Source organism: Mirounga leonina, unplaced genomic scaffold (genome assembly GCF_011800145.1).
Source record: "Mirounga leonina isolate KUSES-001 unplaced genomic scaffold, KU_Mleo_1.0 Mir_171, whole genome shotgun sequence".
Taxonomy (NCBI): domain Eukaryota; kingdom Metazoa; phylum Chordata; class Mammalia; order Carnivora; family Phocidae; genus Mirounga; species Mirounga leonina.
This window is the reverse complement of record NW_023270436.1, coordinates 8,014,023-8,037,440: the sequence shown is the minus strand read 5'-3', so window position 1 is coordinate 8,037,440 and position 23,418 is coordinate 8,014,023. Positions and strand designations below refer to the sequence as shown.

General features: G+C 35.4%; 1 protein-coding gene across 7 annotated transcripts in view; it reads right to left on the bottom strand.

Moving 5' to 3' along the window:
- The window catches only part of IFT81 (intraflagellar transport 81), a 181,884-nt gene that overhangs the window by 54,266 nt on the left and 104,200 nt on the right, over window positions 1-23,418 (bottom strand). For 5 of the 7 annotated variants that reach the window (XR_004681410.1, XM_035016970.1, XM_035016966.1 and 2 more), the window contains 8 exons: window positions 22,764-22,944; window positions 20,065-20,154; window positions 16,199-16,264; window positions 15,780-15,890; window positions 14,548-14,632; window positions 8,562-8,725; window positions 7,145-7,240; window positions 250-396 (listed from right to left, as the gene is read on the bottom strand). Coding sequence is in view for 6 of the 7 variants with exons in the window: in XM_035016970.1 (XP_034872861.1) it covers window positions 250-396; window positions 7,145-7,240; window positions 8,562-8,725; window positions 14,548-14,632; window positions 15,780-15,890; window positions 16,199-16,264; window positions 20,065-20,154; window positions 22,764-22,944 (940 nt within the window). In the remaining variant the exon portion in view is untranslated. Of the gene's footprint in view, window positions 1-249; window positions 397-7,144; window positions 7,241-8,561; window positions 8,726-14,547; window positions 14,633-15,779; window positions 15,891-16,198; window positions 16,265-20,064; window positions 20,155-20,488; window positions 20,993-22,763; window positions 22,945-23,418 lie in introns of those variants that run through there. The other 2 variants (XM_035016971.1, XM_035016969.1) reach the window with 2 other exon arrangements.

Sequence of the window (23,418 nt, the reverse complement as noted above, 5' to 3'; positions counted from 1 at the left end):
AATATAGATTTACTTAATTAAAAAGTAAAAATTTGGAACATTATCTCATAAAATTACTAAGATCTATGTCATTAAAAGCAAGAATATCTTAATATTATTGCAAAGACTTTTCAGTTTTAAATAAATAGGTTTTATAAAATAAAAATTAACTTTCCATTACTGATATTCAAACCAAAAAAGTAAAAAACATGAATGTTTTCAAACAAAAACAATATTCATATCCTTGTCCCATTAGACACCTTAACTTACTTCATCTCCCTTCAAAACTTCGGTGCCATCAAATTCACGGGTCTGATTTGTCTTCACTGACACCTCTCTCTCTAGGTTGGCTAACTTCTCCTTTGCTTCCTGAAGTTCCTCAGCTTTGGCTTCTTTTTTACGAGAAATGATGGATGCCTAATTGAGCATTAAATATGAATGTAAAATTAGACACACAATCAACTTTCTATTATCTTGTGAAATTACCAATTTTTTAGATTTTACCAAGAGAAATTTTCAATATCAGGTTGGCTTCTCCTAACCAATACCCTTTGCCCTACTACCTATCATCACCAGTTATCTGTTTAATATGAGTATGCAATGTATACTAAATATCAACCCCAAAACATCTGGAAGACAAAAGCCCTGAAAATACAGGCTATATCAGCAGAGAAACAAAATACAGTAACACTCGAACATTAATGAAGATGCTTTCTAGGTAAGTAAATAGAAGCTCTCCTTAAGTCTTTTATTTTTCTGCATGGTAGGTTTCCTTCCACTGAAAGAAAACTATTATGTCTTACTCTCAAAACTACAACACAGATTATCTTACTTAAATTCAATATCCATACTTTGAAAATGAAATGTTAAAACATCTATTTGGGGCATTCTAATAAATAAAGTGCAGGTTTAAAATCAAACATGTGACTCACCAGAATTAGGCCAATGTTAACACAATCCAAACGGCTGCTCTTAGCCATGAATGCAGCACTTTATATTACTTAGCAACTCTTGGGGGATTTCCTTAAATGAACCATGGCGGTACTAGTTTAAGAAAAACATTAGCCAAACTGTCCTCTTAAGTGAAATAGTACAAATATTTTCTTCACACAAATTTGACAGGGGAGGGGAAATCTCTAATGCAAACCCTTTAAACAAGTCTATTCTCTCTGTTTAAAAAATGAAAGACAGATGATGAAGGAATGTTTCTCTCTATGGAATTATTCTAGCCAAAAAAAAAAAAAAGAGAGAGAGAGAGAGAGAGATAGAAGAATGATAAGAGTACCATAACCATACGGGAATCGATGTTATACTTCCTTAAAATGATAAAATAAAAATAAAACTCAGCCCAAACCAGGATCTTATATTTAGTAGAGAAACATGAGAGTATCTCCTACTAAATCTGGAACAAGGTAAAAATGCCCACTATCTCCACTATAATTTAATATTGTGTTGAAGGTATTTGCTCATACCATTAGACAAAAGAAAGCAATCTAAAGCGTAAGAATTTGACAGGAGAGGGCGCCTGGGTGGCTCAGTTGGTTAAGCGACTGCCTTCGGCTAGGGTCATGATCCCAGGGTCCTGGGATCGAGTCCCACGTCGGGCTCCCTGCTCGGCGGGGGGCCTGCTTCTCCCTCTCCCACTCCCCCTGCTTGTGTTCCCTCTCTTGCTGTGTCTCTCTCTGTCAAATAAATAAATAAAATCTTAAAAAAAAAAAAAATTTCCTAAAAAAAAAAAAAAAGAATTTGACAGGAGAAATTGGACTTTTCATAGTATATGCTTATACACCTAAAAAACCCAAGAGAATCTATGGGAACACTACAGTAAACAAATCAACAGCACTTACAGACAAATCAGGAAGAAGACATAAGGAAAGAAAAGCCCTCAATTATAAGAGCAAAAAATAAAATAAAATATGTGAGCAAGAGAAATTCCAAAATGTTGAGGAAAACAAACACTCCTGAAAGACCAAAAAATAAACTTGAACAAATGGAGACACATAACATGTTCTTAGATGGGAAGACTCAAATACCATAAAGATGTAAGTTCGGAGGTAGGTGATAAATAAAAAGCAAACCCAATAATTTAAAAAATTATGTTTTTTTCAAGAGCTGGATAAGTGAATAATAAAGCTTAAAGAACATATAAACAAGAATTGTAAGGAAAACCCTGAAAAAGTACAGCAACTGGGGGTGAAGGTGGCTACTTTTATCAGTTATTTGAACTTGATTAACAAAGCTTCTGTAAATAAGTTGAGTACCTGAACAGAGAGGCCAATGGAAAAATAGAAAATACAGAAATAAATCCAATAGCATTTTTAAATTAGAACAAACAGAATCTCAAATCCATAGGGGTAAAAATGGACTTTTTAGTACCTGGTATTGGAACAATTAGATAATTGGATAGCTATACACAATAAATAACATATACCAGAAAACAATTCTAAATAGATCAGAGAATTTAAATATAAAAAATTAAACAGAGAAGTCCAAAAAGAAAACTTGAGTAAATTTCTCTATAACTTGTAAGATGGAAAAATGTTCCTAAATATGCCTCAAAACCTGAAATAATAAGAGAAAAAACTATTAAATTTGATTTCATAAAAATAAAGAACTTTTCCATGGTGACATAACACTGTAAACAAAGTAAAAAGGCAAATACCAAACTGGGGCGAAATGTTACAATTATAAGCAAGACAAAGAGTAAATATTTCTTCTCTTCTTCTGCTTTTTCTTTTTTTTTAAAGTGGGCTCCACACCCAGCACAGAGCCCAACACAGGGCTTGAACTCATGACCCTGAGATCAAGGTGTGAGCTGAGACCAAGAGTCGGATGCTTATCTGACTGAACCACCCAGGTGTCCCAAGAGTAAATTTTTCTAATATATAAAGAAAAAAAGGCTAACAACTCTAGAGAAAAATGGGGATATAGACATGAAGGGACTATTCACAGAAAAAGAAATTAAGATGACTGTTACTCATGTGAGAAGATGCTCAACCTTGTTTATAATAAGATAAGTAAAAATTAAAACTATCACAGGATATGATTTCTCATCTACAAGGATGGTAAAACTCTAAAAGTTCAATAACACACTCCATTGGGAGGCAGCAAGGAAACAGGCACTCTCCTACACTGCAGGTGGGAACATGAAATGCTGCAACCTCTATGGAGAGGAATTTGGCAATATCTAGCAAACTTACATATGCATTTACCCTTTGATGTAGCAATCTCACCTCTGGGACTATATCCTTAAGGTAATACTAGCAAAAATATGCAAAGACATAAACAAAAAGTTATCTACTGAAGCATGATTTGTAATAGCAAAAGAAAGGCAACAACCCAAATGTCCACCTGGTGATGGGCTGCATGAACTGTGGTATAACCACTCAACGGGGTACTATGTGACTGTGAACAGGAATAAGCATACCAACTAAGATGGCTATAATAAAAAAAAAAACAGATAATAACAAGTGTTGGTGAGGATGTGGAGAAATCAAAACCTTCATACACTGTTGGTGGGACTGGTTTGGAAACAGTGGCATTCCCTCAAAATGTTAAACACAGAATTATCAAACGAAATAGCAATTCCACTCCTAGGAATATACTCAAGAGAAATGAAAACGTATTTTCATACAAACACTCGTATAAGAAAGTTCATAGCAGCATTATTCGTAACAGTCAAAAGTTAGAAATAACCCAAATGCCCATCAACTGATGAATGGATAAACAAAATATGATCTAGCCATACAATGGAATATTATTCAATAACAAAAAGAATAAAGTACTGACTCATGCTACAACATGAATGAACTTTAAAAGCTATGCTAAGTGAAAGAAGCTAGCCACAAAGGACCACATATTGTATGATTCCATTTGTATGAAGTGTCCATGATAGGCAATTCTATAGACAGTTTCGCTGCCTAGAGCTAAGGGTTGGGAAGGAAATGGGAAGTGACTGCTAATGGGTTAAGGGTTTCTTTTTGAGATGATAAAAATGTTCTAAAATTGATAGTAGTGATGGTTGCACAACTCTAAACATACTGAAAATCACTGAATTGTGCATTTTATATAGGTGAATTGTATGGTATATGAATTGTATCTCAATAAAGTTATAAAAAAAAAGGGGTTAAAGATTATTTTACTATTCACCAGCATATATCATTAAGAATTTAAAAAAGCAGGGTGCCTGGGTGGCTCAGTCAGTTAAGCGTCTGCCTTCAGCTCAGGTCATAATCCCAGGGTCCTGGGGTCGAGCCTCACATCAGGTTCCTTGCTCAGCAGGGAGCCTTGCTTCTCCCCTGCCTGCCGCTCCCCCCTGCTTGTGCTTGCTCTCTCCCTCTCCCTGTGTCAAATAAATAAAATCTTAAAAAAAAAAAAAAAAAGAGGGGCGCCTGGGTGGCTCAGTTGTTAAGTGTCTGCCTTCGGCTCAGGTCATGACCCCAGGACCCTGGGATCGAGCCCCACATCGGGCTCCCTGCTCGGCAGGAAGCCTGCGTCTCCCTCTCCCCCTGCTTGTGTTCCTGCTATCGCTCTCTCTCTCTGTCAAATAAATTTAAAAATCTTAAAAAAAAAAAAAAAAGAATCTTAAAAAGCATGGAAAATAAAGGTGTGTATTATATGCTCTTCCTTCTCTAAGAAGGAAGATATATGAATCTATGTATATATACTATTATTTTTAATGGAATAATAAAGTATACAAATTTTTAAAATTTACCTATGAGGGAAGGAACGATTGGGGTGGATAGCACCAGAGTAGATGCTAGAAACTTCTTTGAATATTTCTTGTTTTTTAGATTTGACTTGGAATCATGTAAATATTTTAAGTAATTATAAAACAAATTATTCCCTAAAAAGTAATCCCTAGGGGTGCCTGGGTGGCTCAGTTGGTTAATTGGCCAACTCTGGATTTCAGCTCAGGTCATAATCTTGGGGGTCTGGGATAGAGCCCTGCGTTGGGCTCTGCACTCAGTAAGGAACCTGCTTGAGGATTCTTTCTCTCCCTCTCCCTCTGCCCCTTCCGCTACTCAAGTGTATGCTCTCTCTCGCTCTCAAATAAATAAATAAATAGTAATCCCTAAAAATAAAAATAAACATATATACGTATCCAGCTTAATTTGTGGCATAACCATATAGAAGAACTATTCTAAGTGACTTTAAAACAGTAATTTGTCTATTTCTAGTGGGGTATATCTTAAGGACAAAACAAACTGAAAAATAATTTTCAGCAGCAATCATATTTTTGGTGGTAGCATTATTACTTTTATTTTGAAACGGTTGTGTGTAAAGTGTGGATTAAAGCAAACAATGAATTAAATTATGTTAGTGTTAACCGAGAACCATAGTTTTCCATGTGGGATAAGGAGAAAGATGTGAGATTGATGTGAGAAGCCCAGTAGCCTGGAATCTGACCTGGAAGGGTAAGTATGAATTCATGGTGTATATTAGGAAGAGAGAAAGAAAAAAACTATTTCTTAGCTTTGGCCACTAAAAAGACCTAAAAATAATGATCACCCAGGAGCAATGAGAAGTCCTAATACCCAGACTGCAGTCTCTAAATATTATTTCCTACTGAAGCTAATCAGACTCATAGAAGAAAGTCTAATTCCAAGCCTAGGGTAGGAAATATAAAAGATGAGCACAGAAATATCTTAGTCATACCAGAAAGCAAGGACATTATCAAAGACAAACAGAATCTTAAAAAGGAATCAGAAGTTACTTGAAAAGCCTCCTACTAGCCAAAAATGGGACAACTGAGCATCATTAAGGAAAATGTTTTAAACTTACCAAATATAATTACATCAATGATTCATAATGACATTAAGTAAACAAGCAACTAAAGAATGAAAAAGTACCTTAATTGATGGAGAATGAAAATGAGTTGGAGGAAACCAATTCTTTTTGAAAACTGAAGAATCAAGCATGTAGCCTGCCTTTCCTACATGAACTATAGCTCAGTTTAATCAAATTGTTGATGAGAGGAGGTTTCTTTTATAGAGGCAATCCAGCTAATAAATGAAGAAGGAATCAACAGTATCAATAGGACACTGTTATAGATAAACAAGTTTTTTCAATAAATTAACTGCAAGAAAATTATTAAATAGATAGATAAGTGGCAAAGAGAATCTACAGATTAAAAGAAACTTAAACATATCAATCAAATGCAGTGTATGAATTCTGTAAGGATCCCAATTAAAACAAAGCAACTAAAAAAAAAAAAAGAAAGAAAGAAAAAGAAATCCAGGAAATGTGAACACTGGATATTTGCCAATATCAAGGAATTATGACATTTTTCAGATACGGTATGCTGTTAAGTTTTTTTAAGCCTTTATTTTTTAGACATACATTCTGAAATATTTATTGATGAAATGATATAAAGTCTAAGATTTGCTTTAAAATAATCCAGTTAGGTCTGGGGGTTTAGTGAAACAAGAATGGCCATGATTGTTATAGCCTGGGACACATGAGCGTTTATTGGGCTATTTTCTCTACCTTTGTATATGTTAATTCTCCAGTATAAAAAGGTTTTTAAAAATTTTAGCAACTAAAAAAAATTTCAGCATCTATGAAAAATGCTTTGTTACGTAGCTCAATATTTTCTGAGGTTACAAAATGCTCATCGCACTAAACTCCTCCTGACTGGGTTCTTTTCAGATAATCCATGGCTTTCATTTGAACCTTTTGTTTAGAAATACAGAACAACATTTATACCCTCATAATCTAATAGTTGTGGATAAAATGATAAATGCCTTAGCACTAAAATTTAACTTATTCTATACTTGCAAACTAACTTTAAACCTGAAAAGGTATATTGCCTTTAATTGATTAAAGATTATAAATATTTTGATTTTATACCACTTAAGGTAAGCTTTCATTTAAAAAATCAAGTTTCACACTCAACAGAAACACAAACAGCTCCATTACCACAGTTGGCAGTCGGTAAGGAAACTAAGCATGATCAGGTGTATTGAATTTCAAACTTGAACATGCATCTTTTGTGCCTTTTCCACAAATTCTTTGTTATAATCCGGAGATTAGCAATAACAGAAGAATATTCTTTACCTCCTTCTTACTTTAAGACTATCCACAACACAGCCTGGGGTTTTTACAAGGATGTTCACCAATAAGATGAAAGATCTAAATATGAAGGCCAAAAGAGTGGTCTCACCTGTTGCCTATATAGTGAGAGTTTGCCTTCAATTGGCTCATTTCTCATCATTTTCTTTTCAATCAGCTGATTGATCTGTGTGTTTATTTCATTTATCTAAAACAGTATGAAAGTAAAGAAGGTTAAAACTCTTCCTATGATTATACAAACTAAGTGACATCTGGCCAAACCAAGCTTTGAATTTACTGTTCTTATCATCAGTGATTTCATGGGAGGAACAGGTTCATTAATGTTATAAGTGGGCTGTTACGGTTATTTTTAGAAACAATTTACATTTCATAGTTCATGATATATATTTACATATTTTGATGACTTATATAACCATCTATGTTTAAATTGTACTAAAGTATTCTCTGTGAAATATTTGTACATTATTATCAGAAAGACAATTTCTACAAATCTGAAGTTACCCCTCACCTAGCTTGTGACTTTCAAGTCACTGCAAGTGATAAAGCAAATCCAGACTAACATTCCCCAGGGATTTAGTTCAAGGAATTCATGAACCCAACTGAGAGCTGACATGGATGACATCTAAAAACCCTTCCTGTTCTAATGATCTGTGATTTGATGATAGCTGCCATTTATCCTACCATTAATCCTTTACCAAATATAATAAAATAAAAGTGAATAAAGCCAATAGAAGCATATAGTCCCTCAAGTAATAAAAAAAAATTACATGGCTTTCAGTATATCTATCCTTTGAAAAGACTAGAGTTCTCCTGTTAATTGTATGACATTAAATTTGAGCCAAATCTCACTTGGACATGTAATTTCTATAAGTAAATTAAAAGAATAAAGTGGTCAGAATTATGTATTTAATTATAGTGGCTATTAAGCACATATTAAGCACATTAAAGGATTAGCAAATCAAAATCTCAATCGTCATAATATTTAATTGTTATTTTTTAAGAATACACATCTGATTCGTGCTTTATTTCTATGGTATAAAAATTTTATAACATAAAACCAGGTTTCAATAAGCATTACAAGAAAGTTTAGTAATTCCAAAGCAGGCATAAAAGGCTAATACAAATATTTTAGTTTTAAATATAAAATTGCTATAATATTATTTTTGGAAATAAAAATTAATGATACATAAAATATTTTAAAATTTACCATCTAAATGATTATATTACGAATACATAAACCTATGAGTCAATCATATGCATTAATTTACATATTCAAGCTACTTAGTTTCCTAATCAGTTGACTAAGTCTTTATAACATCATGTGGATTAAGTAACAGCATTACCTGCTACAATTTCTCACAAAGAACCCCTCATAAAAGCTGTCAACTCAGCAAAGGTTAACTTAAGAGTCAAGGGCAGGACACTATAGAAAGCAGTTCACATAATTTTCACAGGACTGGGGATGAGATAAAATTGGGAGCTATAAAAAGAAGATGATTGTCACTTACTTTAGATTCAAGCTCAAGAAGATCAGAATGGCCCATGGCAGGCTCTGAAACCACTTGTTGTAAAAAATGCAGTTCTTTTTTCTTGCTCTCTAATTCTTTAGGAAATTTTTCAGTTACCATATAAGAATTAAATTTTATCTCCTCCTCTAGCCTCTTCATTAAACCTTTAAAAATAAAATAAAATATTCAGCCCAAGAGAGTAGGTATAGTGATACTTTGTGCACTTTAAAATAGAAGACCTGAATAATAGGCATATCTACTGAAAGCAATCTCTATAATAAAAAATTGACCACTGAAATTTTTTCCCCAATTTTTAAAAAGTAATCTCTACACCCAACATGGAGCTCAAACTCACAACCCCAAGATCAAGAGTCACACAATCCTCTGACTAAGCCAGCCAGGAGCCCCGACCATTGAAATCTTCTGATGTTAATTAGAATGATAACAAAGGACAGTTTACACAGAAGAACATTAATATAATTTTAGAAAACGTAGTATTATGATCTTTCCAAATTGCTGCCTAATTCTTCTTTATACTTCACAACATACAAAAATAACATCCGCAGAGCCAGTATCTTTCAGGTCTTTTTTGCCGTTAAGTATTGACAGCAGTCCACAACACAAATGGCAACATAAATGAAATCTCACCCAGATTCTTCCTTCTGTAAGGGCCATTTACCCTTCTTCTTTCACAATACTTCTGGTGCAATTTATATTTCTATTTAATACCTCATAAATGTTAATGCATTATACTTTGTCAGCTTCAAACCAATGAAAACATTACTAAAAGTACAAGTTAACATGCAAAAAAAAAGAAATTATCTACATTCATAAACACTTCTGGCTTTTCCATATTTGGTAGTTTTGATACTGTAAAGTATTAGCTTACAGTAAGTGGTAACTTAAATTATACTTTAAATACTTAGTAAGTTTTCTTATTTTGGTAGAGCACACAAATATACACACACAGAGATTTTCAGTGAATAATGGTTTTGTTATAAATTCCCAGGCTAGAGAGCTTTAAAAAGTTTATTTCAGATCTTTCCATTACACATTTACAAATTCTGGCTTGACTCTTTAAAACACTGGATTTCCGGTTTAAGTAATCTACGTAGGTAGATTGCATAATAATTTGGCCCAAAGTCTTAACATTATTTTTAGTTCTGTTGTGCTAACCATATATTAACATGTAAAAATTTATTAATGGCAAAATCACAAGTTTTCCATCCATCCCTACAATTTCCCCCTGTTTTTAGGGACTGGGGAAAGGGAGAGAAGAGAAAGTGTTTAATGAATCAGACTATAATTAGGCAGTCATTCCTACATGGTTTCTGATTAAATCTACATCCTGGCATCTTTGGCTATTAGGTGACGAGTTTTTCCATCTTCAAGTTCTTAAACTACATGTAATCAGAGATGTAAAGAATCAAATCTAAAATGTTTTTAAAGATTTAAAAGTCTTAAATATTATTTTCCTTATTTAAAAGAAAGATTTGGGGCATCTGGGTGACTCAGTCAGTTGAGCATTTGACTCTTGATTTCGGCTCAGGTCATGATCAGGGTGGTGAGATCAAGCCTGTGGTCAGGATCTGCCCTCAGAGGGGAGTCTGCTTCTCTCCTTCTTCTCCCTCCCCCACCCCTCATGCTCTCCAGCGCTCTAATAAATAAATAAATCTTTAAAAAAATAAAAGAGAGATTCAAATTTTAGAAAATACAAATTCATGTACAGTGATAGAAAGCAGATCAGTGGTTGCCTGGGAATAGGTAGAGGGACAGAAAGGGGCAAAAAGGAGCTATTACAAAGGACACAAGAAAATGTTTGGGGGTGATGGATATTATTTGTTATCTTGATTAAGGTTGATGGTTTCACCAGTCTGTACATTATGTCAAAACTTATCAAGTGTATACCTCAAATATGTGCTGTTTATTATATGTCCATTTTACCTCAATACAACTGTTAAAAAAATGTAAAAACAGGGTTTCTGTCACATTTTAAATTCTTCTCTTAAAAGTTCTAACTTAAGACCTTGAAAGTAGTCATATGTTCTATGCAGCTTTTAAAAAATTATCTTTCAAAATCCTGGTGAAATTAAATAGAAGGTCACTAAGATCTCAGTAAACTTTTTGATTAAAAACCCTCTAGAAATGTCTTACTGGCCCTACTATAGTTTAATGAGTAGCTTCTTTTATATAATAAATCTCATGAAAGTGTAGAGTATAAAGATGAATTAACTTCCATGAGTGTTTTATAATAAGGCTGTTACTCTGAAAAAATACAAAGCACATTCCTACACTAAAAATACTTATGTTATTTATGTAAATGGAAACTTTCCATAAGTCATTTTTTTGTTACTTAAAAAGTTTAGATAGACCTTGTTAAAGGAAATACCTGGATCAATTAAACATATTTCATCTACCCTTTTCCCAGGCTGCTGAATACAACCCGTAAGACTGTCTTCCAGAAAGATGTCAACAAAGCAAGAACTCCTTAACTTGCTGCTCCCCACCCCCAAAGAACATATATTGCACACATAATACCTTATTTTTATGTTTTCAGCCCTTTTTTTCTTACTTAACTCCCCTCCTATCTAAGGAAATGATCATTTTCTTCCTATACAGGGATTTGGTCTCTACTCCTACCTCCTAACTACTTAACAGACTATTTACTGAAGGCCTGTTGTGTGTAATTTAGCATGCTAGGGCCTGGAAATAGAAAGACCAATTATGACTTGGTGACTAGTCTGGAGTTGAGTTGAGTCAGATTCAGATAATGCCAACAATTAACATATTGTGGTAATTGCTGCACATTCAGTGCACAGCACACAGGAAAGGCCGCTATCACTTCTCACCTTCTCCTCATGGATCTTCAATCTCCATTTGTCTGACTGACTCTCTTCAGCACACAATCACCCTACACTACTACCCTCTCTCAGTCTAGGCACAGTACTGTCTTCCTCATTCATTTGTACACTCCCTCCCGCTCTCACCTCCTTTTCAAAGACAAGCAGTCAGAAGAAGCCTACCCTTTTATCTCTCCTTCATCTACTATATTTATGTTGTTTCAGGTCACTGTGCCTTGGCATGGAATGTATTCTACTCCTTCACCTTTCCGACTTGAACTTAACTCAGGTGCTACCTAGTCCAGGAAGCCATTTGACTCTGTGATAGGGTTTGGTGCTTTGCCTCTTTGTTCTCATAGAACCCTGTGCTGAGCTTCATCAGCAAATTGGTAAAGCTACATGATCACTATTCATTGCCTGTCTTTCCTGTATTAGACTGTGAGAACCTAAACATCTTTTTTCTATTCCTAGCACCCAGCACAGTTCCTGACATGTAGTAGATGTTCAACAAATACTGAATTAATGCACTGTAGGTTTGAGATAATTATTTCTATTACTACTTAACAATGCAATTGATTTTATTATTTAGCAGCATCTACTAACATATTACTTATATTAATATTTTACACCAACATCTCAAGAGATGCATAAAACACAATTTTATTTGTGAATTTTATTACTAAGTGAATAATTATGTATTTCCTGGCCCAAACAACTTCTCTTTAGGCTAGAAAGCCAATGCAAAATAAAGACTATCAATTCAAATAAAAAATGAAATATTGCTAATGCTATAAATACCTCTGGATATTCTGTGTAGTTGTCAAAATTAAAACATAATAGCAAGAAATATTTAACCTAGTAAGATTGAGGACAACAGATATTACAGAAATACATTTTCAGGTGAACATTATAAATTGTATTAAACTGCACTGATCAACTACTTGTTTTTCTGCATACCAAATCTTTCAGTTCTTTTTTTTTTTTTAAGATTTTATTTATTTATTTGACAGAGAGAGACACGGCAAAAGAGGGAACACAAGCAGGGGGAGTGGGAGAGGGAGAAGCAGGCTTCCCGCCAAGCAGGGAGCCCCATGCGGGGCTCGATCCCAGGACTCTGGGATCGTGACCTGAGCCGAAGGCAGACGCTTAACGACTGAGCCACGCAGGCGCCCCCAAATCTTTCAATTCTTATACACACTACCTTCATTTCAAAAAATTCACTATTAATAGTAAGTTCTAGTACTTAGTAAGAGTAGGCCTATACAAATTACTTATTGATATTAATTCTTAAATGGCTATATTTAATGGGTTTCTTTTGAAGATTTATCTTACTTTTTTGCACTAAACTGTGAAGGAACCTACATCAAATCCAAAGAATATACACTAAAAAGATATAGATTATAGAAAGGAGAAAAAAAAATCATAAAAAAGTTTTTTCTTTGTCCTGAAAATTAACATTCTCCTAAAAAGTGAAAACTTAGTGAATGAAGAATGAAATGACCCCAACAACTAATGCCTGGCAACTTCCAAGTATTGCTTGAATCTGAATTTATAAGACTAAGAGGCATAAGAGAATCTATGGAAAGCCACTAATTAACATGTATTAACCATATGTTTTGTAGGTAACACTATACTGGTTTTTCAAATATTAATTAAATATATTATATTTCCTTGATTCTGAGATGCCATTGATTAAATAACAAATATCATGGTAAATGTACATATAAAATGTAAGATATATCCCAATGGCAAAAACAATTAAAATGGGAAAGAATATGGGTCTAGAATTAAGGAAATACTGTATTATCTCTTTTAAGAGCTTTATTGAGATATAATTTACATGCCCTAAAATTCACACATTTAAAGTGTGTAATTCAATGGTTTTTAGTAAATTCACAGAGTTGCACAACCATCACCACAATTAATTTTAGAACATTTTTATTGGCTCTGAAAGAAGCTCTATACTAATTAGCAGTCCCTTCCTCCCCATACCACATACACACAAGCTGTCATCTCCCACAACCCCTCAGCTCTAGGCAATCACTAGTTTGATTTTATCTCTCTAGATTTTCTTATTCTGGACATTTCATACAGATGGAATCGTATAATATGTGGTCTTTTGTGATTGGTTTTTTTTCACTTAACATGTTTTTGAGGCTCATACATGTTGCAGTAGATATCAATACTTCATTCCTTTGCATTCCATTGTGTGGATATACCACATTTTGTTTATTCACTCATCAGCTTAGGGACATTTGGGCTGTTTTCACTTTTTAGCTATTATGAATAAGGCTGCTGTAAACATTTGTGTACAAATTTTTGTGCGGGCATAGGTTTTCAATTCCCTTGGGTAGATACCTAGGAATGAAACTAGGGTCATGGTAACTCTATGTTTAACCTTTTGAGGAACTGCCAGATATATTTTTCAAAGCAGTCACACCATTTTATATTCCCACCAGCAACATATGAGATTTCCATTTTCACTAACACATGTTATTGTCTGTCTTTTTTATTCTATGACTTATAGCTTAGAGTATAATATTTCATATAATACTACAGAAAGATGAATTATCCCTTGAGCAGCTAGATTTTTACACTGGAATATTTCTCCAGTACCGATGAGAGCTTTCCACTGCGCTTCCAGTGTACATGGTCTCCCTTCTGATGAGCAATAAAACTTTAAAAATGCCTGGGATGGATTTGGTGGTGTAATCTGGAAATATCACAATTTATCTTCTAAGTAAAGCTCATGTGACAAAAGAGCCAGGATACCCATGTCATTAGCACAACCCAAGGGTCCAACATTTATTCCTTTTCTTTATAGCCCAGGCTTGATAACAATTATTCACATCTTCTCCACCTATCTTTTTCGTAACATCCATCCTAAGTATTTTATATGCTCATACACCAGAGAGCCTCCCTCCACGGTGGTTTTCACTCCCTGCACTCTCTGACCAAACAGTGAATGGGAATTATAAAACCCCAGGTAAAAACTCAAGGATGTCTTTAACAGGGCTCTCATCCATTAACTAGGAAATGATACTTTAAAATGCTTAGCTATCACTAGATGATAATTAATTCCCATGAGTTGATTGCTTTAACTAATATTCTCTGATCATCTGTATCATACAATAGTTTCCACTTACTTTCAGGCTTTGCATCTGCTGCTGCATGGCGCATACTTTTCAGCTGATTTTGTACTCTTTGCAGTCTCTGCACTGCATGAAATAGCTTTAAAATACAAATAGATCCATTATTTGCTTAGTCTATTGAAACCTACCACTCACATAGACAAGCAAAGAAAAATACAAGTTCCACATAATTCTTGCAATATAAAAAGAACAAATAATAAGAACTAAGAAAATTACTGTTGGGCCCAAAATGTAACTGGTTTTCTCAATACCTTTTCATGTAAAGCCTTTTTAAAAAAAGCTTTCAGAAAGTTTATTTTTAGTTATTGGTTGTACTTAGTAATCAAGGAAAAATACTTGGTAAAGAAATATACACACCAGGCTTTTCTTGTTATAACATGGTTTTCTTTTTTTTTCCTTTTTTTATTTTTAAGTAATCTCTATACTCAATGTGCAGCTTGAATCCACCACCCCAAGATCAAAAGCTGCATGCTCCACCAACTGAGCCAGCCAGGTGCCCCTAATATGGTTTTCTTAATTCTAAGAAATATTAGCATTCTCACAGATGATGTCTTAGAATCAGACACTGATGCTAAGTAACCACTCAGGGCCCAAGCAATGCAGCTTACTGGTTCAGGGGAACTACCATGATGCCAAATCAAGTTCCAAAAGAGTCAAACATCTCATTGAGTAGGAAATGGAGCTGATTTGAAGTATATTTTTAATGTATAAGTCTCCTTAGTTTTAAGACAGATTTTTAATAAAAGTAATCCTTTCGAGCCAAATTGTTTTTTCTTTAAGGCAAAGTCTAAAAATGTGGAGTATGGGTGATTTTGAGCCTTTTCATGATTTGCTTATTTGCCACGGTAATAAATTCTAGTGGATACCGTGATCAGTAGTATAAATGGATATTCTCATAGCACCAGAATCTCAGGACACCCTTTAGAGATTCTACCAGTTTTATCAGCAGTTAATCTTAATGCTTAACATTACAATGAATGCCCCAACTCATGTTGGGTCAACATGAGTTAAGCATAGGCCAAAAGGTAGTATATAGATACATACTGGGTACAGAACCCAAAAAGTAGTATTATTGCTATTGGTGCCACAAAATCCTCTTAAGAGTATTCCATCATGTTAACAAAAGGAAACATGAACTACAATTGTAGAATTCTTTTTTCTTTATATTTGAATGATCAAATTTACTATTTCTTTCATCATGAGAATATAAACTTTTATGAGGATACCTGATTCTTTTGTTCCTGCTTCTGTTGTGCAAGAAATTCTTCTCTCTCTTTTTCAACTCGAAGTTGCCTTGCTATTTTAAGCATCCGTTGATGATTCTGAACTGTCTCCACCTACAGTAAGGGAATTAAGTAGTACATGTTACTGTCAAGTTAAAAGAAATTAGCATGTCACGTGACTCAGACATCCACTTATTTCTTTTTGGCAAACAGTACTCCCTAGAGATGACAGTAAAGTTCCATACTCCAGGTCCTTAAAAGTTCTGGGCTACTGCCTAGGGAGATTCCCTTTCTGTCAATGTCATTTGAGTCCATCCTCAGATGTACACCAATGCCTTGTTTAATCCTTATTTCTATTCCTAAATCTTTGCAAGTCCTTGGGACTTGGGGCCAAAGTCTTACAGTGCTAATTCTTGCCTTACCCTTTTCTTCAAACGTTCAACTCTCTTAATGAGCTGATCCTTTTCTTCCTCCATTGCACTGATATCCTAAAAAGGAGTCACGGAGACATTATAAGAAAAAGCATTCTTTGTAGATTTCAAATAAAGTTTTCGTATGATTGTGCATCGACCGTCTTCACTACTTTTTTTTTTTTTTAAGATTTTATTTATTTATTTGACAGAGAGAGACACAGCGAGAGAGGGAACACAAGCAGGGGGAGTGGGAGAGGGAGAAGCAGGCTTCCCGTGGAGCAGGGAGCCCGATGCGGGGCTCGATCCCAGGACCCTGGGATCATGACCTGAGCTGAAGGCAGATGCTTAACAACTGAGCCACCCAGGCGCCCCGACTGTCTTCACTACTTATAACCAGATCATTAAGGAACAAAGATCCTCTTTTGGATAAAGGGTATTTTTATTTCCCCTTAGGGTTCTTTATACAGGATAATTTATTTGGCAGCTTAGTGTTCATTCAGAAAAGCAACCAAAACAGGTTATAGTATAGCAAGGTAAAGCTGCCAACCAGCACATTTGTGTGCTGATTCCAAATATGGGCACACGATTTTTCAAGTCTTCTATAATGGAAAGTGTACAGGCCTAAAACCATGAACGACAGCTGCTGACATCCCATCTGCTCTGTTAAATACCCAACTATACATTCTGCCAATTTTCCATCAAAATTATTTTTAAGGCTATGATGTTTTTTTAAAGATTTTATTTTTTATTTATTTGAGAGAGAGTGAGAGAGAGAGCACAAGAGGGGGTAGGGTCAGAGGGAGGAGCAGACTCCCTGCTGAGCAAGGGAGCCCGATGTGGGACTCCATCCCGGGACTCCAGGATCATGACCTGAGCCGAAGACAGTCGCCCAACCAACTGAACCACCCAGGCGCCCGAGGCTATGATGTTTTTAAGACATAAATTTCTGTCTGGCTTTGTCAATTAACCAATTCCCTTCCTAAAAATATAGACTTCAAAAATAAACCACCTTCCTTTTAACCAGCTCCATAATATTTTCTAGTGAAAACAAAAAATCCTTCCTAAACTTAAAAAACTAATAGCCTATCACAGTAATACTAAAGAGAAAAATATACATAGTAGTTAGCATTGATAGGATCTGAGGAACTAGGCATTCTTACTCCCTACTGGGGGCATTGGACTAAGGAATAATATCAAAAGTCTTAAACATATATACCATCTAGGGATACCTGGGTGGCTCAGTCAGTTAAGCGTCTGCCTTCAGCTCAGGTCATGATCCCAGGGTCCTGGGATCGAGTCCCGCATCGGGCTCCCTGCTCCGCAGGGAGCCTGCTTCTCCCTCTGCCTCTGCCTCTCTCTCTCTCTCTCTCTCTCTCTCTCTCTATCTCTCATGAATAAATAAAATCTTTAAAAAAAAATATATATATATATATATATACCATCTAGCCTGGTAACTCCACGTCTGGGAATTTGTCCTAATAAAATATGCATGGTGGGGCGCCTGGGTGGCTCAGTTGGTTAAGCGACTGCCTTCGGCTCAGGTCATGATCCTGGAGTCCCTGGATCGAGTCCCGCATCGGGCTCTCTGCTTGGCGGGGAGCCTGCTTCTCCCTCTGACCCTCCCCCCTCTCATGTTCTCTCTCTCTCTCTCTCATTCTCTCTGTCTCAAATAAATAAATAAAATCTTAAAAAAAAAAAATATGCATGGGAGATCAAAGACTTCTCTATGAGGAGTCTCGCAGATGCTAGTCATATCTAAAATTTGTAAATTACCAAATGCCTGAGAATTATTAAATAAACTATGGCACAATACAATGAAAGTCATGAAAAATTATGCAGAAGAACGTTTAATGACAGAAAAACTCATGATATGACATTACCTGGAAGAAGCAGATTACAACACTTATATTATAGTACAATACAAAGAAAAAGATTTAAATATATTCACTAAAATGTCAATAGTACTTATCTCTACAGTGTGGGATTATGAGTGAATTATTTCCTATTCTTGCTTGTCATATTTTCTAAAAAGAGTATGTTCAAGAATAATGAAAATAAAATGACAGACTCTCAGTCATTTTATCATTTCAGTTTATTCACATGACATAACGGAGGAATAGTGGATGAATGTCCATCACTGTTCCTTCATACTGTAAGTATCCTATTTATGGGTCTTTCGCCCCCACTAAATGTAAGCTCATCTTTCATTCCTAATACACTCAACAAACTCTCATTGAGAACCTACATGTGCGGGGCATTGTGATAGATACTGGGGATACAGTGATGAACAAGATAGACAGACATGGCCCTTGCCCTCAAAGGGAATAAAGATAATTGGGAAAACAGACATTAAAGTAACTATAAGTGTGATGAGTATTATAAAACAAAAAGAATTGGGGTAACTAATCCATCTAGGGAATCAGGGAAGGCCTCCCTGAGCAAGCAACTTCTACTGTTTCCTAATTCAGAAGATAAAGATGGCATGGATAACTCAGGAATTCTAAAAATACAAAATTCACGAAAGTGGAATTAGCACGTGTTTAGGGAAAGAAGTTACATGCCTGGTGAAAAGGTTAAATTGTTTTTAGAGACCATGAAGTAACATGTGTCAAAAGTCCCCCAAATTTTCATATGTTTTAATATTTCTATAAATTTATCCTAAGGAAACAATTACAGATACCCCAAAATAAATTTATGTATACGATAAGCACAGCATTACCTATAATAGCAAAAAAATAAAATAAGAAACCAAAAATGGTTAACTTATCCATACTATGCAAAATTATTTAGTCATTAAAAATCATATTTAGAGGTGCCTGGGTGGCTCAGCTGGTTAAGTGGCTGCCTCTTGATTTCAGCTCAGGCCATGATCTCAGGGTCATGAGATCAAACCCCACATCAGGTTCTGAGCTCAGTGGAGAGTCTGCTTGAGATTCTCTCTCTTCTTCTTCCTCTGCCTCACCACCCCCCAAATTAAAAGAAAATCATATTTAGGGGGTGCCCAGGTGGCTCAGTTGGTAAAGCATTCAATTCTTGATTTTGGCTCAGGTCATGATCTCAGGGTCGTGAGAACAAGCCCCATGTTGCGCTCCAGGCTGTGGGTGTGGAGCCTACTTAAGATTCTCTGTCTCCCTCTCCCTCTGCCCCAAGTCCCAATATAAAAAAAAAAAAAAATCATATTTAGAAAGATAACAATGTGAATATATGCAATGATTAAAAAAGCAAGATACAAATAACTATGTACAGCATGATCCCAAATACTCACCAACACAAACATACACACAAAGTCTGAAAGGATAGCAACTGAATGGTTTTTTCTTCTTTATTCTCGTCTCTATTTTCTATTATATATATTTTATACTTTATATAATAGATATTTACTGTATATATATATAGAGAGAGAGAGAGAGAAAGACCCAAAATGTAATCTTTTTTAATCCATGGTAGTAGTCTATATAGTACATAAGAACTCATTATGAATTTACCTTGGTATCATTAATTTCTTCAGTAAAGAACTAGCAAAGGTTGGACAAAAGAAAATCTGTCACTTGCTATCACTAGCTCCCATATAGTTTTGGTTTTTTTGTAAGATCTTATTTATCCATTTGAGAGAGAGAGAGAACAAAGATAGAGCACGAGCAGGGGAGAGAGGGAGAAGCAGGCTCCCCGCCAAGCAAGGAGCCCAATGCGGGGCTCAATTCCAGGATCCTGGGACCATGACCCGAGCCAAAGGTAGACACCCAACCAACTGAGCCACCCAAGCGCCCCAGCTCCCATATAGTTTTAAGACTCATACTGAATTAACTAAAAACAAAAATGGGAAAACTAATATTCAAATCTAAAAAAAATATATTACTATATTTTCTTTTCTTTACCCTTCTTATTTCTGCTGTAGAAAATCCAGATGTCTTGAGTTGCTCACATTCTTTATGCAAAGTTTTAAAGGCTTCCATTAGCTCTTCATACTAAAAGACAAATTAAAAAATTATAAACTAATGACTAGATCCAATAGACTTTTCTTCATCAGGTTATTGATTAACTTACAGTGATTACTTAAATCATTATATAATAGCATTAAAAATACATCCTTAAACATTTATATAAGACACAAAAAAAAGTAGGTGTGTATAATCTGGTCACTAAGTACTTCTCCAGCTTCCTCTCTGGTTAGTTCCCCTAATTCACATTCTATACTCCAGCTATGGTGATCTTTCAATCCTTGGAATATTCTATGCTCTCACCTCCAGTCTACACACCCCATTCCTTCTGAAAATACTTTATGGCTTCCTCACCCCTTACCTGGATAATTTCAGTTCATCTGTCAGGTCTCAGCATGGATACCACCATCCTCAGAGAAGACTTCTCTAGCCCTGTACCTATTCTAGATCAGAGTGTCATGATATCAGAATAAAAATCATGTAAAATTTTAATTGCCTAGTTACTTGTCTGTCTCTGTCCCCCTCCATTAGACAGCGAGAGTCAAGAGGACAAAAATACTATTATCCTGTATAATTTAGTATCTCTGGGGCCTAGCATGATGCATAACTGATATAGATGTTCAATAAAAAGTAGCTGGATGAATGAAAAAAATTACAACTCTTACCCAAAATTCTTTAAAATTAGTATTTTTTTGTGAGCAATGACAGGAAATTAATATGTTTCTTGACTGATCATATCCTACAAATCTGTAAATCATTTATTCTAAAACTCCTCATTTAGAAAGACAACATACATTTTTTATTAGGTTCTGTGCTAACTGACTGGCTAAATGTACAAGTCATTTTAGATTTATACCTCAGATATGTTTTAAGAATAAACATGTCTTTATTATTAATTCTTCCATTAATTATCTGTGCATATTTAGTAAAAGCTATTAATAAACTTCTTCCAGAGGAATTAGTTTTTATCAGGTTTATTGATGAGGGAGTGTAGGAAGGAGAAAATATTTTACATTTACACTTCTCTATTTCTTACATTATGTAAAGCCTTCAAATGTAGGAATTGGGGTAGTCTCATTCTGCTGTACTTCTCCCATGAAATCTACTAATAACATTTGACATGATTATTTACATAAATCTTTCAACACCCAAAATGTCTTAAGAGATCAATATTGACTCTATTTTGAGTGACTGCCATGGCTATCCAAAACAACAAAATATATGGGTGAAAAAACATTTAGTTTTGATTGTTCTGATTCAATCCCAATTTTGAGGACATACTGTATAGAAGCAACTCTACAAAACTCTGAAGGAAAACAATGATGGATAAGACGTGATACCTGTCTTCACGCACCTCATAATCTATTGGGATAGACCGACAAACTATTCACAACAAACTGCACAAATCAGTCTATGTATATAGCATAGAATAAAAGCACAAAGGGCTAAACAGGGGCACTTTTTTAAATCAAAGTCCTTTGAAACCTTAAACCTGAATCCCTTCTTTCCATAGTCTTTGATCAGGAATGTGCTTTGAAATCCCAGGACCAAGATTCAGACCAGCCAGAATCCTCAGCAGTCAAGAACTTTTTTTTTTAAGCTTTTTTTTTTTTTAAGATTTTATTTATTTATTTAAGGAAAAGAGAGAGAGCATACACACTTGTGAGTGGGGAGGGGAGGGAGCAGAGGAGGAGGGAGTGGGAAAGGGAGAGAATCCCAAGCAGACTCGGGGCTGAGCCTGAGACTGACCTCAAGACACTGAGATAATGACCTGAGCCAAACAAAGAGTTGGACGCTTAACCGACTGAGCCACCAAGGTGCCCCAAAAGTAGTCAAGAGCTTTAAGACTGTAAGGCCAGAACCCAATATCATCCTAAAACTCTAGGAGAAAGTACACTGAGATTTCAAACTCCTGGCGCTTTCTCTACCTTCTGCCTGATTGGGAAGTCCTTTGAGATCTCAAGCCTAGCTTCTTTGCCTATACAAAATCCTCTCAGGGGCTCACAGGTCCTGATTTGTCCAGGATAGTGTGAATTTATACCTTTGCCTTCATGTAATTATTATGATAGTCTATTTCTCTCTGATTTGGATGACAAATTGTATAATCATCTAACTGATCAGCAAAGTGTTCTGCAGTCCCAAACCCAAAATCCTATCTACGCACAATTCTTAATAAATTATTCTAAAATCCTAATCTCAGGATTTTTTCTATCTATATACCCCTATCACTGAAATAGTATTTGTGTGCAAAAGCCAATATTTTCAGAGCGCCTGGGTGGCTCAGTCGTTAAGCGTCTGCCTTCAGCTCAGGTCATGATCCCAGGGTCCTGGGATCGAGCCCCACATTGGGCTCCCTGCTCCGTGGGAAGCCTGCTTCTCCCTCTCCCACTCCCCCTGCTTGTGTTCCCTCTCTTGCTGTGTCTCTCTCTGTCAAATAAATAAATAAAATCTTTAAAAAAAGTCAATATTTTCATACCTGATTACAGTTGAACATTATTAATAACCATTTTACCTTTAGATGCCACCTGGAAATACAGAGAAGCAAATAAGCTAAAGAGAGATTAACAGGTATTTGAACATGTGCACCTTGACATCCATTACAGATAGTTTAAAAATACCATTTGTGTATTGTATACCTGTTTATTGGTATCAGCCACAGTTTCATCCTGAAGAAACTCACTTGGTACCTCAAGTTTTATTAAAAAACGAGCTAAATATGCTCTTTTCTTCAGTTCATTAGTTCTCTGAAGAAGCCAGTGGAGCACTGGGTAAATTACAGGTTTACTTCCAATCACCAGACCCTGACGAAAGGTACTCCTATAAAAAGAAAATAAACACGTGCAGGTGATCAACCCCCCTCCCCCCGCTTATTAACAAATAAACCTTGAAAAGAAATAAAATCTCAAACCCTAATTTACAATTTCTTGATGGCTTTCCATGACTATTTTTTTTTAAGATTTTATTTATTTATTTGCCAGAGAGAGAGCACAAGCAGGGGGAGCAGCAGGCTCCCTGCAGAGCAGGGAGCCCGATGCGGGACACGATCCCAGGACCCGGGGATCATGACCTGAGCTGAAGACAGACGCTTAACTGACTGTGCCACCCAGGCGTCCCTTCCATGACTATTAAAAAAAAAAAAAGAAAAAAAACCAAGGCTATTCTAAAGTCATTCTGTATATCAACAATAAACATAAAATTAGGCCCGAATATATCACTGGACTATATGGGGAGGTTGTACTGTAACCATTAATTGGTACAGTCTACCTTAATACTTCATTGACCAGGCAAGTT